General features: G+C 46.2%; 1 protein-coding gene across 1 annotated transcript; it reads right to left on the bottom strand.

The window, feature by feature from the left end:
* Positions 1-12,213: 12,213 nt before the first annotated feature.
* Positions 12,214-16,136, bottom strand: MB (myoglobin). Its single transcript, XM_069002915.1, has 3 exons — positions 15,973-16,136; positions 13,757-13,979; positions 12,214-13,060 (listed from the first exon to the last, which is right to left on the bottom strand). Exons 1-3 carry the CDS (start codon positions 16,065-16,067, stop codon positions 12,914-12,916), a joined length of 465 nt encoding a protein of 154 aa, XP_068859016.1. The 5' UTR covers positions 16,068-16,136; the 3' UTR covers positions 12,214-12,913.
* Positions 16,137-16,529: the final 393 nt, after the last annotated feature.

Here is a 16,529-nt window from a genome sequence, read left to right as displayed (position 1 = left end):
GCTTGATCTGTTTCAGTGCCACATCTTCTGGGCTTATCCATGTTCAGTGGCTCAGGATTACCGCTCTTCAGTGAGTGCTGAGGTCTGAGGGAGAGGAGAGTCCCCATCCTTCCCAGGCCTCCAGGAACTAAAAAGCCTCCTGGAAAAGCATATTTTGCCAGAGTGTTGGGCTGGAGTTGTCCAGCTGGTTTGGCACCAGGTTTCATCAGGATTCCCACCCTCTCGCATTTCATTGTCCCTCACCTGCAAAAGCCTGAGCACTTGGTACAGGGCAACCAAAAACGCAGAAGAGGCCAGTGGAGCAGGTGGAGGTGCAAATGGGGCCCAGAGGATGGAAGGAGGAGAGCAGAGACTGAAATCTGCTACACCACGCTCAGTATGGATTTGAGCCACGCCGTGTGTCAGCGCGCTGACCCTCTCTGCGGGTCCTGTCCCGGGCTGGGGAGAGGGTCTGGGGATGTATATGGGAGCAGCAAAGGGAAGGGGCAGCGGGTTTTCCCTGCCGGAGGCTATCCAAGGAGCATCCCTCACACTCCTCCACCACGGCTGGCAGCCGGGATCCCACTGCTGCTCTGCACAGCCTCCTCCATCCTCGCCCACAGCTCTGAGTAGCTCCCCAGGCTGTCTGTGGGAGAGTTTGAGGAAGGGAGGGGGGGGAGAAACAAAACAAAAAAACAAACCAAGAGGGGGAAAAAAAAAAAAAGCTTAAAAAAGAAAAAAGGAGAGGAAATCACCGCACAAGCGCCGGCGGTGACAGGCGGCCCCCTCAGCGGGGGCGCGAGGCGCCAGGGCGCCATCTCGTGGCAGCTCCCCCTCAGTGACGGCCCCGCGCCATGTCCGCGGCAGGGCCCCGGGCTGGGCCCAGAACTGCTTCCATCCACTCCCGGGGTGCCACCGAAATGCAAATTCCTGCACAAAATGCAGAATTCTGAGGAACTGGATTATTTGGAGGATGGAGGAGTTGAAACGCGGGAAAGCGTTTCCCATTACTTCCGCGGCAGTCACGACCCCACAGCAGCGGGGTTGAAAGCACCCCCTGAAACGCAGCTCCCATCCCTCACACACCCCGAGCCAGGGCATGCAGCTGTGCAAACACGGTGGCTCCTGGGGCAGCCCCTCGGCCACAAGGCTGAGAATGCTTCTGCAACTCCCAGTGGGCCAGCTCTCCCAGTGGGCCAGGGAGGAATTTCTGACAAAGCACACTTCAAATCAACAAATGTCATTTTGTTAAACCTCGTGCTTTAACCACTGTGAAGTCCAGTGGCGTTCTGGTAACTAAAAGCCTGAGTAACCATTCCTTTGCTGTGTATGCCAGGTGGGAAAATTCTCATCTGGGTAATTGGATAGCAGTAAGGTCTTCATCTGCGCAGCTTGCCTTGGCAGTGTTGCAGGATGATTTCCATGACCAATCATGGAAATTCTGGTCAAAGGAAGAGGGAAGGCAAAATAAAAGTCCTTGTGAGCAGCTGTCAAGCAGCTACTGTCCTCTGTAGCTCACCTCAGAGTGCTTGGCTCACATTCAGAGAAACAATGATGATCCCAAAGCTCAGGAAAAGAAGACGGTGAAACGAGTTCTCAAGTTTTATTCAAAGCATGGTCCTGAAGTGCAGCAGCAGAACTGAAAACTCCAGTACCTTCGTCTCTGAATTAATTGTTCTTGACCTTCTTAGTCACTGGACTTGATACAATGAGTCAAAGCTGTCAGAGTATGACCATTTGCATTTGAACTGTTCCCAGGCAATGGTTTCATGCTGTTTGGCTTGACTGAAATTTGGCAATCCAACCCATTATAGCTACCAAAATGAGGGAAGTCTGTTGTGACACTGTCAACCACCATATCTTATGTACAACTCAGTGCTCCTCAGATGCCATTAGAAAAATAGATTTGGGTTGGTTTTTTTCTTTAGAAAGTAGTAGAGATCTTCTGTATCATCTGTCCTTCAATACAGCATGGCTAAAGAATTTCCCTCCATAAACTTCAAGTTGAGCTCACAATTAAGCTAATGTCAAGTGTGTCATTTGGGGTTATTTTCTGCAACTGAATCCAGTTTTGTTGCAGTGCTCATCTCCTTTCTCTGGCTGTTTTGTAACCAAGCCAAGCCACCTCTTATCTTGACACCTTCTATTTGCTACAATCACTTTTTGAAGTCCTTCGTGTTGTGGTGCCTAGTCCTATAGATTGAGCACACTGTCTTTCACAGCTACCCAAAGGAGTTATGTGAAGAACAAGTAGATCCATTTGAGTGCATTTTGTGTCTGACTGGTGTTGCTTCTGTACAGTTTAAAACTGTGTTGAGTATATGAGGCCATGTAATGAAATCGTGTCACATTACCTTGTGTAGCAGCATGGAGCGTCTGGAAGCAAATGAGTGAAGTCTGTCTTTGGTTGAAGTGACTGTCCCTTTCTGGAACAGGTTAAGCCTACGAAAGAGCAGGAGTCAACAGCTGCATGTCAGGCAGGCTGTACTTACACCCAGCTTTTCTAGAAGAAGTTTAGAAGTTGCGCTACAAAACTGCACGTGGTCTTCTGTAACAGTTAACATCAGTGCAAAGGTTGACCCCGAGCAGAAGACAGGTGACTTAAGGAATGATAGTCATGCTCTTCTTATTTTTTTACATTCATGGGGAGTGAAACAGATACATTTTACCTTGTTGGGAAATTATCTCAGTGCAACCCTTATTGGCAACAAATGTCAGCTCAGCAAGGTTTTCTACAGAGCACACACTACTTATATTTGGTCTCTTGTGCTTTGTCCAAACACAGTCATCCCTCCACCAATTATAATAAAGACAATGCCTCAAATGGATCAAAAGGTTTTTCTTGAAGAATGATTTTTTTTTTTTTTTCAGATAGATGATGTCTTGTGGAAGGCTGGGGAAGATGCTCTATAATGAAACTTTGAAGCCAGTCATCTGAATGGTGAATGACATAGCCCACTACTATCTCTGTGATAAAGAAGCAGGTTGAATCTGAAGGTACAAATGTCCCTTCCCCCTTTCCAGTTCTCATTTCAGTGTCTAATCAGATCTCCAATGTCTGGCTAGATGCTGCTTTGTGAGCACACATCTGGGACACTGGACAGCAACAATTAACTGAATGGAAGAAAGAGTCTGAACCAGGAATCCTAGCTTAGTAGCAATCTTGGTTTGAAAAGAACTTTTGAATTTACTGGAGAGTTGGGAGGACCAAGTCCCTTGTACTTAGACCAAACAATATCTCCTCCAGTAATGCATGTGACAACATCCCAAGGAAATAAAGACAAGAAAGAAGAACTAGTCACTGCTAGTTAAAGTGCTTTTTTTTTCCCCCTTTCCCATTTTAACTTGCTCAGTTCCCAAGAGGATTTCTTCTTGACCCAGCTGTGCTGTGGGTACCAAACATGACTCAAACTGCTACTTGACTAATGTCATAGTTTACACTCTTTCTCTGAAGCCTGGGTGGGCAAATATGCTTCCCAGTTCTGCCTCTGTCACAGGCCAAATCTCAATTACTCAGGGAAAAATAAACAAATGAATAAGCGATGTCATGACAACTAGTTTAGGCTGTACTGGGAAGTTTCATTAACTGCTCCACAGAAGAGTTTTCTTAGGAGACAACAGTATACAGATGAAGAGTGAAGCAAAACCAGTGTGTCAATTGTACCACTCAGCTTGGTATCATCTGCAAAATTGCTGAGGATGCATTTGATCCCACTACCCGTGCCATTACGATTAAATTGTACCAATATTGAATAGTTTTGGTCCCTGTATGGACCTTTGAGGGACACCACTCATGAGAGGGTCAGTACACATTGCAAAGATACTACTCTGCCTTCTTAGGCATACCTAGTGCATCTTTTGCTCTTTTCTCAGTTTGCTCCAGTCCCACTCCACTAAGAACAGCCTAACAGGGAACAACTCTGATGAATATGAGCTTTGGTTTACACAGCAATTTGCACAAGAATTTTCTATCCAGAATTCTTAATAGCCATCTATGGTGTCCTATCAGGCAGAGAAACCCTGCACTTGGCCAGCTCTGACACCAGTCAGCCAAGTGCAGGGGATGAGAGTTAAATAAAACAGTTAACTAAGAAAAAAACCCAAACAAACCAAAGCATCTCAACAGATTCCCCAATAAAAATATCTGGCTGGGCCCCTCTGCCTTCCTGCAACACTTACCCATCTATGCAGCTTCACAGTTCATATTTATGGATCACTTGCTGAGATAAGAGTGAGTTTTCTGCTGTTAACAAGGGACCATGGCTGGCAGTCCTACCACATGGACTTAGCCATCTTTGAGGATGCAGAGCTAGGCCACAAGAACAGCAGTGTCTCCTCCTTGAATGCCTTCTAAGGGGAGGAAATGAAAGAGAGTGAATATGAAGCAGGGACTATAAATGGCAGCAAAACTTCCCCAGGAAACCTAGCTCCAAGCCCCAAGCCACTGAAGAAGGAGCCAAAGCCATGTGGCAGGAATTGGGTAACTGTTGCTGATCAGAATGGAGCCCACCCTTTGAGCAGCAACACGAGTTCATTTTGACTGATTTCCATGGATATCTGCTTCCACTACATCTGCTATGGGGAACGGCAGTTTGAAGGCTTTAAATAGATCCCAGCTACTGCCACAAAAGGCACTAATAAAAGGGGCTCATACTTCAGCTGATGAATAGATGGAGAGCTGATTTCCAAGTTTGTACTGCATCATGAGCAGAAAGAAATCACTAATACTGAGCCCATGGCAAAGAATTTGCTGTATGAATCTAGGCCTTTGAAAGGTCTCACACCCACTGAAATTTATGAGTATTGAGAGGCCGTGTACGTTTGGGGCTCTGGAACAAAACACTTAGTTTTTTGTATTAACTATGGCCTTTGTGCTGTACATCACACCCACACACGTGCTCTCATCACAGACTTAATTGTAGGTAGTTGTAGGTAAGCACTTCCAACAGGAGGGGAATTAAATGCCCAAAGAAAGCTTATTCTTTAAATTTATTTCTAAGATGCTGTGCCTTCAAGATACAAGTGATGGGTGTTCAGTCTCTCCCTCTCTCTCAATAGACACTCTCTGGTATGTATTATCTCTTATCTCACCAACACCAGTACTTGAAAGGATGGTGTACTCTGCAGCACTTACTCTATTTTTGTCTATTTCTAATGTTGAGAGGTTCTAACACACTTTTCTCCATAATTAACCCTTTTACTGAGAGTGATGTGGTGTTGTCCATCTCCAACCTGACTGTAGATGGAAAGAAAAAGCTTTGCCTCCATTTCTATTTTTTCCCTACTGTATGTTGCCAGAAGAATTGGAACCGAAGACTTCCCAGTTATAAGCCACTGTGTGTATGAACAGGGATGTGATGAATTTAGGAAAGGAAATGTTTCTCGACCATCCTACATGAAATCTGTACATTCATTCCAGCCAGGCACAGCTGCAAGCTATCCTCAAACACAGCAATATGGAAAGAAAATCCTCTTTCTCTTGTTGCACTCACACTCTTCCAAAGAGAACTGTGAGTGCGGGTAGATCCAGATGTTACTGCTAATGAGGTGGGAGGAGAGGTTGGAAGCATAGCTCGCAGGAAAAACAAGCCCAGACTCTCTGAACACCACACAGCAGGCTGTCACATAGGCTGTTGTTCCCAAGCAGATACCTCATGATTTGCAATATGTCATTTAATGCTAGGCACAGAAACTTCTCCCTCTTCTCTCCATTTTACTTCTCAAAGAGAATCCCCTTGGGAAAGAGGGGTCCCATTAAGACAGTAACAGCCTCAAAGGTGTATGAAGGCTTTTAGACAGCCTTGGTTGCTGGAATAGAAATACTCCAGGTTGAGCCACTTGCCCTGGAGTCCAGCACACCAAGAGAGAGTTTGGTGGTTTAAAAGGATTCAGCCGGCCATGTGTTGAGTGAGGAGGGCTAGCTAAGTACAGTCAGTATGAAAACCAGTGCTGGGTTTTTTCTTTTTTTTTTTTAAGATCTGCTCCTTTAGAGCCTAGGCACAAGATCAGGCAGGGATCAATCACCAAAGCCTGGTCTCCTGAAGGCAAGCCCTTTCCAAAATGGAAAGGCACAGCTCATTTTTAAAAGACTGAAGGATTATGAGCTATCTATGTGATAACAGGCATGCACCTGAACCTTGTTCACTAATCACACTATTGGATAGAGGTAGCTGGAACAGCAATTTTTGGAGGCCGGATGTAGGCAAAATACGACTGGATCTGCCAAAGTAGGCAGAAGAAGGTCACTTCTGTGGATTATAAATTAAGTTAGGCAAATGAACACTAGATGGCTTAGACCCACCTAAGATGGTGGAAAATCAGGACATAGCCGAGGCCAAATGTTAGAAATTAAGGAGGGGATGACAGATGAAGTTGTAAGCATGTACATAATCACACAGGAAGATCTGAGGTTCATACACTTGGATTTAGGGACCTCCCTTCTGCTGGTGACATATGCCTGTCCTTTATTATCTCAGCCTGGGAGTCTTTTTTTCTTTGGAAGTGGGAAGATTAGGAATCGTGCAAGTGCCACCATAGTTCATTAATCTCCAGAGAACTTAATTTTAAATTCAGCCCAAAAGTCTAAAGACTTTTGCATGCAGTATCTGTAATCTATCGGAGTATTTACACTGCACCCGCATTTTGACAGCACATCTATGTACAAGATGTCCTTTGACAACTGCTAAAACACAACCACTTCAAAGCAAGAACTGCTTACTGGCAGATGGCACAACTTCACATGTCTTCCTACACAAAAGGATCACAAACATCCACTGCCCTGCAGTCAGCAGCCTGGCCTGGTGGACAGCTGAATGAAAAAAGCCTGAAAACAATGTGCTCATGCCTGTCTCTGTCTCAGTTTACCCTCTCTAAAATGGGCCTAATTGCACAGTACTGTAGATGGAAAGCACAGATAGGCCTCTAACTAAGGTCTAGGCTAAGAACAGTAGAGCAAATAACTTGGGCATATTTTAAGAAGGGTGCTGTTTCGGTATTTTATAGACTGAGAGTTTTAAACTGTATGAAAATGAGTTCTTAATTACCATTAGAAATTAGAACAGAGCTTGTCCCAGATGACACTTACAGTCAACAAGTTTCTGATCTAAAACAGATAAGGAAGCTACAACACTGCTCAACTAGAAAAACCATAGTAGGAAATATGTTAGGGATTATTTTCTAATCACTCTTCTTGTCATGAGCTAGCAATTTGTGACTGTTACGAAGAACTCCATTTCAGGACAGAAGATTTTGACTGAAAAGAAAAAAAATTGATGACTTTATGCACTGAGGGATCATTTCTCAGCTGGAGAGGGAACATAGCAAAAGACAAAGGGACACCAGTTTAAATGTGACATGCTAAAATTAGCTGGGGAATTAGTTGAGTTAGCAATACATGCTATTATCAGGGCAAAACCAAAACATACCAAAAGTTTCTTTCTCATGATTTATGGGCCAGTTTTGTGAGAGCATCACATCCATACTGTTTGCACAATGAGAAAACACCATCTTTCTACAATACAAAAGCACACCAATTACCAGCTTGAGTAGGAAACTCCCTCCACTGCACTACAGCAGAAGGGTTGTCAGAATGATGCTATTGCACTTCAGAAGGCACTAATAGAGTAAATAGCCTTTGGGGGAGAGGCAGTTGTGCCTCCATTTCCTACCTGTATTTCATTTTTCTTTCTTCCTTACGAACCCCACAGATTCATTTGCCCTCAGAGGGGGATAGCTGCAAGTGTGGCACTTGGTGTGCCCTGCCTGCTTTTCCACCATCTCTGGACAATTTGTCTGAGCGTGACTGGTGAAAACCCTTTGCTCAGCCACAGATTCTGCAGGAACACCATATGGCTGGTTTAGACAAAACTCTGTGGTATTTTTACTCCTTTATACCAAACCAACTCACAGTTAATCCATGTCATCCCTCAAAGGGCAGACTATTCATCCAGCTGAGTGAAAAAACACAGACTCACTTTGACACTGTATCAGCTAACTCTCCAGATAACCCCAAAGCTTGCCAAGAGGACAAGCCTGATGTCATGCAAGCCCTGAGCAGAGCAACCCCAGATCTTGGTGAGGGTATCAGCTCCAGGAATTTTCTACCCATTTGCTGAGAGCTTGGATGCTGGAACTTATCTTGAATAAGGAAACATGTTAAGGGAGGACAGAAGATAGAAAAACTTAATAAAAGCACCGTTAATTATACATACTGGGACGTAACAGAAGATCCACAAGCTAAGCATGGAGACTAGAGAATTTAGTGCTAATAATCCAGAAGGTCTTCCACCCAAATCTATTCTGACACTTGAACATTTGAAACCTGCTTTAAGGACAGTCTAAAATAAGATCAGGCACCCAGCAGCTGCATTCATACTGAGCTTTCCTTGGAGAAGGGAAATGGGAAACAGGCATAATTTCCTTTAAGCTCTTCTCCAGACATAAGGTGCAGCTAAGATACACACCAGTATGTATCTCTCCGCATCCCAAATAGACATTTCCTTGTCCATGCAACTACTAGCTATGCTGGTATGCCCCATGCCAGGGCCTCCTTGCCCAGGAGAGCCCCAGACCTGCCTCTCTGACATGGCTTATCACAGGTGGTCACTACAGGGCTGGAGGGGAAGGTGGAGGCAGTCTGTTCTGTTTATTTATTTGCAGGCGATGAAAGCCAAACAGGGAAAGGACTTTGGTAAAGAGCAGTCAAGTGATGATAAAGTACTGCTTTAAAAAGCCACGAGGTCACCTTCGCTGACATTTGGATAAGGATTTTATAGAAGTCACAGGACTGGGAGATGGGCTTGTTGTGCCTATGATCACAGGGGAGGGAGGGATTTATGTTGTGGTTAAAAACATTGCATTGTTGTGACTCTTTCGTGTTTATAAATGCTCATTTGTTAGGCTGTTGGATAAAAGAGGCTGATTGGGCTTTTTATTCTCCCTTACTTAGTTCCAGGTGACTTCCTTGACTCTGTTGGCACAACTTCATGAAATTTAACAGCCCTTCTACCCACCAGTACTCTCCAGGTGCCCTGTCCTTGCATAGTCTGTCTTCTCACTTGGTTAGACCTTAGCTATTTCAAGGCTGTACTTCATTTGGACACAATGTGAGAACTCATATAGATCATCCTCTCAGATGAAGAACTGGCACACAAGAATTCTGGAACCTGAAGGATTTGGACAGATGGGCTTTTCTATGGTGTGTGTTTTGAAACTGGTACTCGTGTATAAATGTGTGTGTGTGTGTGTGCCTGTGTGTGCACTCAGTCTGAGAAGCAGTACAGACTCTGATTGTTAAGCCCTGCACAGCCTGAACAAGCACCCTTGAGCAAACCTGAGAAGAATGAGTCCAGGAAGAAGGAGGACATACTCTGATGCCATGAACCTTCTGGAAAAGATGTTATGGGCAAGCATGTCTACATCAAAAAAACACCCGGTTCCACCACTTCTTTTCCTCAGTCGCATAACACACAGGAGAGGTTTTGGCCAGGTGGTAGAAACCCTAGGGATCATGACAAAAATAATCCTAATCTGAAAGCATGTAGTATAGGTGAGCACTTGTCTCCTTATTAAATTAACATCATATAGACCTTACATTCTTCAGGCACTGTCTGTGCTTCAATTCCCAGAAACCAGACTTATCTGTTCAGTGACTATTACATGGACTAGAAACACCCCTGCCCTTTCCTCACATTAGCCCTGCGGGGAGATGCAAACATGAAGAATGTCACAAGCTTCATACTAATGTGCTAAATATTTAACATAATTAGTCATTGGAGCCCTATCCCTTTCTCCTGCTGAGGTGACCAAGAGACAGATCACAGGATTAATAGCATGGTCCCCAGGGTCCCCCAGCACTTGTTCTGTGATGCCACTTGACGTTGGCAGGTGTACTGGAGTCAGGCAGGATCAGCAGGCAGAGGGAAAGACAAGGGGCACAGGCAGCACAGCCTGCAGTGTTGTTGCACCCTGGCTGGGGCTGACAGCTCATTTGCCCAGCGTCTGGGAAGTGAGGGCCTGCTCCCCTCATCTGATATTCTGATGAGTGGCTGGTGTCTGACACCAAAGCCCAGGACAGCCCAGACAGGTCACTGGCTCGGTGCCATGGCGAGCTCTGCCATGCAATGGAAACCGCGGCAGGCAAGCTCGACCTGGCTGCAGTTGGTGCGTACGTGCTGGAGCAAGGAGGCTGGCAGCCACACAATCCACATCCCATCGTGTGACTGGGAATGTGTATGTGACACCACATGGTACCAACAGGGAGGGGCACTGGGGACAAGTCCCTGGGACCCATCCACCTGATGTAAAGCTATTTCTGGAAAGGAAGGAGGAAAATGTCTGGGCTTGCACTGATATGGTTTACCTCCAGTGAAGGACATTGTCCCATATATGAACCAGAAAAGCTTTATGTGCTAGCAGCAAAGGGGGGCTCCAACAAAGACTCTGAATCAATATAGCACAGAGCTAAAAAATCCTTTCCCCGTCATCCCCTTTGCTCTAGGAAACTTCCCCTGTCCTTAAAGCAGGGGCCATTGCAGGAGTTTTATAGACTCACTCTGTTGGAATTACATATATCCCTGCAGTTATGTCAGGACTTGGCCAAAGGCATACTCTGTGCCTAGAGTGGCAAAGGTGCAGAGATGTGGATTTCACCACAAGCACCCCAACCCACTGAGCCTACTGAAGATACCTTCACTGTTATTGGTACCTGAACATGCTGGTTCATCTCAGCTTGCACATCTTCACTGAGCCATAGGTAAACCTCCATCAGGCCCCACATCTGACCAGCAGATTTAAGGATAGTCCCTAGATCGCTGACACAGTGGGGTAAGGCAGGCAGAGAGAAGTGCAGTGCTCCCAATGGACTGACATTTAGTGCAGGTACCTAATAAACCGTAATTAGGCACAACACACATGCAAACCCTCCCTCCTCCACCACACTGCCCTACATAAAAGTATCTAGACAACTCCAGTCCCACTCAGACTGACAGAGGCAGCTGCTATAGCAGAGCTTTCAATCCTAAAGCAGAGTCTGTTGTCACTGGCAGGAAATCTTATTGTGTTGGACAAGCAATCCTAGACCTTAATTAAATATATTGCCCTCCCCACAAAACCAGACAGACTAGACTGGAGTCAGACGAAGCACACTGCTTAAGCCAGGGACCACCTGGCTGTAACTTCATCTAGGTGACAGCATATGCCTTTGTGATCCCCTCTGAAAGGTTGAAACACCAAGCAAGCTCTCAGAGGTTAAGTGGGGATTTGTAAACAGCAAGAAATCAGATATGCACTGCTCTGGAAAGGAATTTATTGTTCCTTCTCCTTTCAGAGACTGAATTTTTGTGGCCTTTGCACTGACCAAAGACACAGCAGATTGTGTTGGTTCAAGATTGATTTTTAAGGGAGCTGGTGGCTCCTTCACTGTCTCTACTGCACACAGTGTAGCAGGGAGTACTTTGAACTAGGTCCTGCTAGTAGCTCCTGTTGCTGAGCATCTCATTTTTCTTCCTTGTGCTTGCCCTCACACTGTCTCTGTGAGATAAAGTGCATTACTTTCTCCACATGAAAAAAGAGCAGGTGTGTCACCTCCATGCATTTCCCCTAGACACAACCCCGTGGTATTGGGATGGGGAGAGGGTGACAGGCAGAGAGAGGCCTCTTGCCATTTTGTCTGTCCCTTAAGGTCCTCCACAGGATGTGGGTGTACATCTATAAACACAGTGCAGAATGCACAGCAGGGGCACCTCAGCAAAAATTGAAAAGGCTGCAAAGACCAGAGTTGGGGTCTTTAGAGCATATGCTGCCATTGCAACCTTCCTCCTGAGCTGATGATCTCTCCTTTCCAGTGTCTGGAGAGAGCAATGTGCTGTGCTGCTGCTGGGACCCAAGGCTGCTTGCATGTGCCACCTCCCTATAAATAAGCAAGGGACCTTCCCTCACCACATTCCCCCAGCAGAGCAGTGGCCATGGCCTTTAGTCAGGGAGCACTTCTCTCAGTTCCGAGGCACTGAGCTGAGGCTGCTGTCTTGTGCTGTGAGGTCCGGTAATCAGGTCATGCCCCCATGGTGACATCTGAGTGCCCCACATCCCTGGCTAAGACAGATGCCACGTGCTGCTCAGGTCATGGACAGTGCAGGTTGTGCTACAGCCAGATATGCATGCAAAACACCTTTCCACTTTCTCCTTCTCCCCTAGTTCTCACTGGAGTGCTTGTACAGCCAGGAGCAAACACACGACTCTGGTGCAGGGATTTTTATTTTCTGAGAAATACATACTTCACTTCCCAGTGCAACAGACCTTCAGACACATAGTGGCGGCTGCTAGAAGCCTACGGATCACAGGGAGCACTGCTCTTTATAGTTTTGCTAATGCAAGTTTAACAACTAAGCCCTCCAGAGCTGGCAGGCACTGGAGACTGACTGGCTGCATTCACCCCCACAAAGCAAGGTAATACTGTGCTGGAAGCTCTCCATAGTAACCTGCTAACAGTCTCACCTGTGGGAGGAATGGGATGCTGTGTCCCTGCTTCCTATTCTCACATCTCTCATTTGAGTCATTCCTTCACTCATTCACCACACTCAACACTTCCCTTGATCCTCCACATCCCTTCATCTTTGGCTATGCCATTTGCCTCTCAGATGAGATTGAGTTTCAGGGAGAGAGAGAAAGGGGATAAGATAGGCTGAAGCTCACAGATAACCCTTAATGTTATTTTTCCTAAGCAAGCAGAATATTTCTGTTGTATACATTAAGCCAGGAAACGACAGTTTATCATGGATATCACTCTGAGTGCCTCTATGCTGCCTGGAGTGACTCTTGGCCTCTCATCAAAGCTTTCCCACACATCAGAGATGGCCAATTACGAGATGTCCAAAATAGTGCTGGGGAAAGATGCGTGGCCAGGCCCTCCATTGTGGTGTTCCTTTGTGCGTATGTGCTAACCCTGGAAACCGAACTCCTTGTACTTGCTGGCCATATCATTTCGGAACAGCTCCAGAGCTTTCTTCATTGCAGCCTGGGAATCAGCCCCAAAGTCTGCAGCGTGTTTTTCAGCAATGACCTTGATAATGACTTCAGAAATGAACTGTGAGGAAGGAAAGAGAGAAAGAAAAACTGAAGGGACACTCAAGGTTTATTTTCAGAAAAGCCAGACTAAGAAATAGGTTGGAGAGCCTGGAAATATCTCCGAGCTAATTCAGTAGCCCTCCCTGCAGCCTCTGGAGAGACAGTGAGGTCTAGTATGCAAGGAGCCTGGGCTAGGCAGAAGCACTGGGCTCTCTGCCTAGCTCTGATGCTCATCTGCTTCATGACCTTGAGTAGACCATGGCCCCTCCCACTTTTTGTCTGCCTCATCCATTAAGTCTGCAAATTCATGCCCTGTGTTTGTATAACACTTAGTTTTATGGGTCTTGGTCTCCAATGGATCCTCCAGGGCTTACTCTAAAATTGTATGTCCCTTGTGTCCAGTCACTGACAGGCCTTATGTAATAGAGTTTCCCAGGCACGCATAGGCTGCATGGGCTGGTTTATTGTTGTCAAGGGCTGGTCAGACTGTGTGTGGTGTTTGGAATGGGAATCTAAACTTGGATATTCATGTACCGTTTGCATACCATGAGCCCTTTCTGTGCCTCCTCCTGCTTGTACACACAGACCTTGGACGTGAGGGAGAGCTCACTGAAGTCCAACTAGTCATCGGCAAATAAAAGCACAACTCTCACATGGTTGTCTTGCACACATTCACTACACATCAGACACTGAGACTCCCTGCCCTTTTCCATACCTCCAGATATTTGACAGGGATTTTGTGCTTGGTTGCATGGGTCTGAGCCAGGGGCTTCAACTCTGCCTCATGATTACCCTTCGCCTTCAGGATTTTGCCCAGTTGGGTAAGAACAGTAGCTCCATGTTTCTTCAGATCTTCAGAGCCCTTCATCGCATCAGGAGTCTTCAGGCCTTTGAACTTTTCAAAGCGATCAAGGGTTTCAGGATGGTCCTTAAAGAGTCTGTGGACAAAAGTAGAGGGACTTTGGAGAGCAGAAGGTCCTGACAACCCTCCCTTTGAGTACTGAATCTACTTTAATCCCATCTTCTTACCCATGTCCTAAGATGATCATCACTGTCTATTTCCATTCTCTCCGGTCATGACAGAGACACTGCCCTAAACATGTCCAACTAGAGCAACAGAGCAAGTGTCTGTATTTTTTCCATATAGTTCTGATAACTCTTTGGCACCCATTCCCTGCATTATGTCAACTGTTTTAAGACAGAGACAAGAGCCAAGGCTGGTCATAGTACTGAGAGGTGAGTTCTTGTATTCATTTGAAGGAAAACCAAAACCAAACAAAACCACCTGTCTTCATTTCTTCATTGATTTACTATCGCTGAGGAGCCAACCTGCCTGTCACAAGAACTCTCTTATCAGCTCATCATTTGTTGACCAGGAAAGGAGAGCTCTACAAGCTTCTCATAGCAAAAAAAAAAAAAAAAAAAAAAAAAAAAAAAAAAAAGCAGCCCCCAGCCTCAGGTCCCTTACATCTGGAGGCCATGTGTTCTTGAACATCATCTGGATGGGAGAGTTTACTGTGCCCTCAAACCCTATGATCGCAGACATGGAGGAATTTGGTTCCTGACCTTTTTTCCCACCCTCTTTCCCTTGCCTCTCTTCTCCCTCAGAAACTCCTTGGAGGAGACTTATGTTGGCAAGGGAGCACAAAGTCACAGGGTGATATCTATTTATTTAATGCCATGCTCTAATCTGTGATACTTGTAAGAAAAATGGTATTACTTTTCCATTTGGAACTGCTTTTACTATCTTGTGGCAAATTGAGAGCAAAAGTAGCCACCTCAGAGATGGATGGGTGAGGATGGCTCAGGTTCCTGCTACCCCTCCAGCATGCCTGCTCTGAACCACATGAGGGGAAAGCCATCACATTTCCACCCACTTCATTCCCACTCCCTTTCCTTCCCATCAAATGACAGCTGATCTGGGACATGAAAAAGGATGTAAGGAAAACAGCCCCCTGCTTTGGCTCATCTTTGAAAAACATTTTTCAAAGCTTTGCAGTGGATATGCCTGGTGGTGTGGGCCCCTTGCTTTAGCCATGCTTAGGGTAGAAAACCCCCCAGGCAGGTACCAGATCCCCACTACTCTCCTCAGTGTCTGTACCCTTCCAGCACATTTGGGTGTGCACAGTCTGAGGGGAAAGCTGAAGAGAATCTCCTCAAAGTCTGCATCCCTTCTGGTCTTAAGGGACAAGCTAGGCTCCAATGTCCACCTAATGTTCTTTCCCAGTCTGCAGTATCTGGGGTGTTCACCACTCTGAGTGTCAGGATCACAAGGACAATATGGAGGTTGGGGTCCTCTCATTTGGAGACCTCATGAGCACTTCTGACACTGGAATCATGGGGGAGGGACGTAAGGGGAAGGATGTGCCTCATTTCATACTCAGACCTCAAATTCACCATGAGGTAGTAGACAAGTGTTACCACACAGATTGCTGGCCAAAAGGCAGGATGGGCAGGGCTCTGCCAGGTGAGGCTAAGGTGGGGAAATACTCAGGTACTTCATGGTTAATTTCACTGAAATAGATTCCAAGAAAATTGCCACAGAGGTGATGTTCCTCTCTTTTCCTTCCCTGCCTCCCCACATCCTTTCTACAGAGCACCTGAAGCCCCATGACACACAATTCACTCCAGCATTTCTCACTGTAGAGCTTGGGAAATGAGGATCCAAAGCAGAGCTTAGCCACCAGAAGCAGAGAGACAAAGCACAGCCATGTGTTAAAAGCAGCACTGGTCTGCTCCTGCACCCACAGAGAGATGGAAAGACAGAAGCACAGCCACTTTACACAGTGAATAACTTTTAACCCAAAAAGTAGCCATGGAAAAACCACCACCCTACAAGAAAGAAAACACCTTGTTGAAATAAACACTGACAAACATGTCTCTCAACGAAAGCTCTCAGCTTTACTCTTAGAACTGAAGCTTCTTGCCTACCTCATTAAAACTTCATGGCCATGGCCAGCAAGGTCAGACTCCACCTTTCCCCAGATGGTCAGGACTTGCTGCCATTCCTGGTCACTGAGCCCCATGGTTCACCAAAGACAGGTCCCGAGTGCTTCCTGCAGCCGTTTATCTTTCCCCAAAGGTTGGCTGGAGAGCTCACCCATGGGATTTATAGCCCCTGCCCACAAACCTACACCTGTCACTCATCAGCTGGACTTCTTGCTCTCTTTCAGGCTTGTCTAACCTAATCAGCCTCCCTGTTTTTTCCTAGGAAGCTATTTTGGGTCAGGTACTATTGTGGGTGCCACTAATGGCATCATTTCTGCTTTTCGTATTGGACTGGCACATGTCCCACTCTAGACAGAAAGGGCACTGCTGGAATGCTGTGCCAGAAGCCTGTCCCAGGTTCCCAAGGACCCAGAGACAGTGCCAAGCTTTATGGCAGGAGATTCCTGAAGAGCACTGTCATCTGCAAGGCCACCCTGCCTGCCTCTCCCCTGGCCTGCCAAGGGCAGGCAGGAGAAAAGGCCAGGAAAGCCAGTAGCATT

Source organism: Aphelocoma coerulescens, chromosome 1A (genome assembly GCF_041296385.1).
Source record: "Aphelocoma coerulescens isolate FSJ_1873_10779 chromosome 1A, UR_Acoe_1.0, whole genome shotgun sequence".
Classification (NCBI taxonomy): Eukaryota; Metazoa; Chordata; class Aves; order Passeriformes; family Corvidae; genus Aphelocoma; species Aphelocoma coerulescens.
The sequence above is the reverse complement of the archived record's forward strand: the minus strand, read 5'-3'. Positions and strand labels throughout refer to the sequence as shown.

What these genes read in the sequence shown, in the direction of transcription:
- MB (XM_069002915.1), bottom strand. Translation starts at nt 16,067, where the DNA reads ATGGGGCTCAGTGACCAGGAATGGCAGCAAGTCCTGACCATCTGGGGA. An exon ending in GGCCATGAAGTTTTAATGAG is followed by an intron (nt 13,980 to 15,972) that starts GTAGGCAAGAAG and finishes TTTTGTCCACAG; the next exon opens with ACTCTTTAAGGACCATCCTG. An exon ending in TCCCTGTCAAATATCTGGAG is followed by an intron (nt 13,061 to 13,756) that starts GTATGGAAAAGG and finishes CCTTCCTCACAG; the next exon opens with TTCATTTCTGAAGTCATTAT.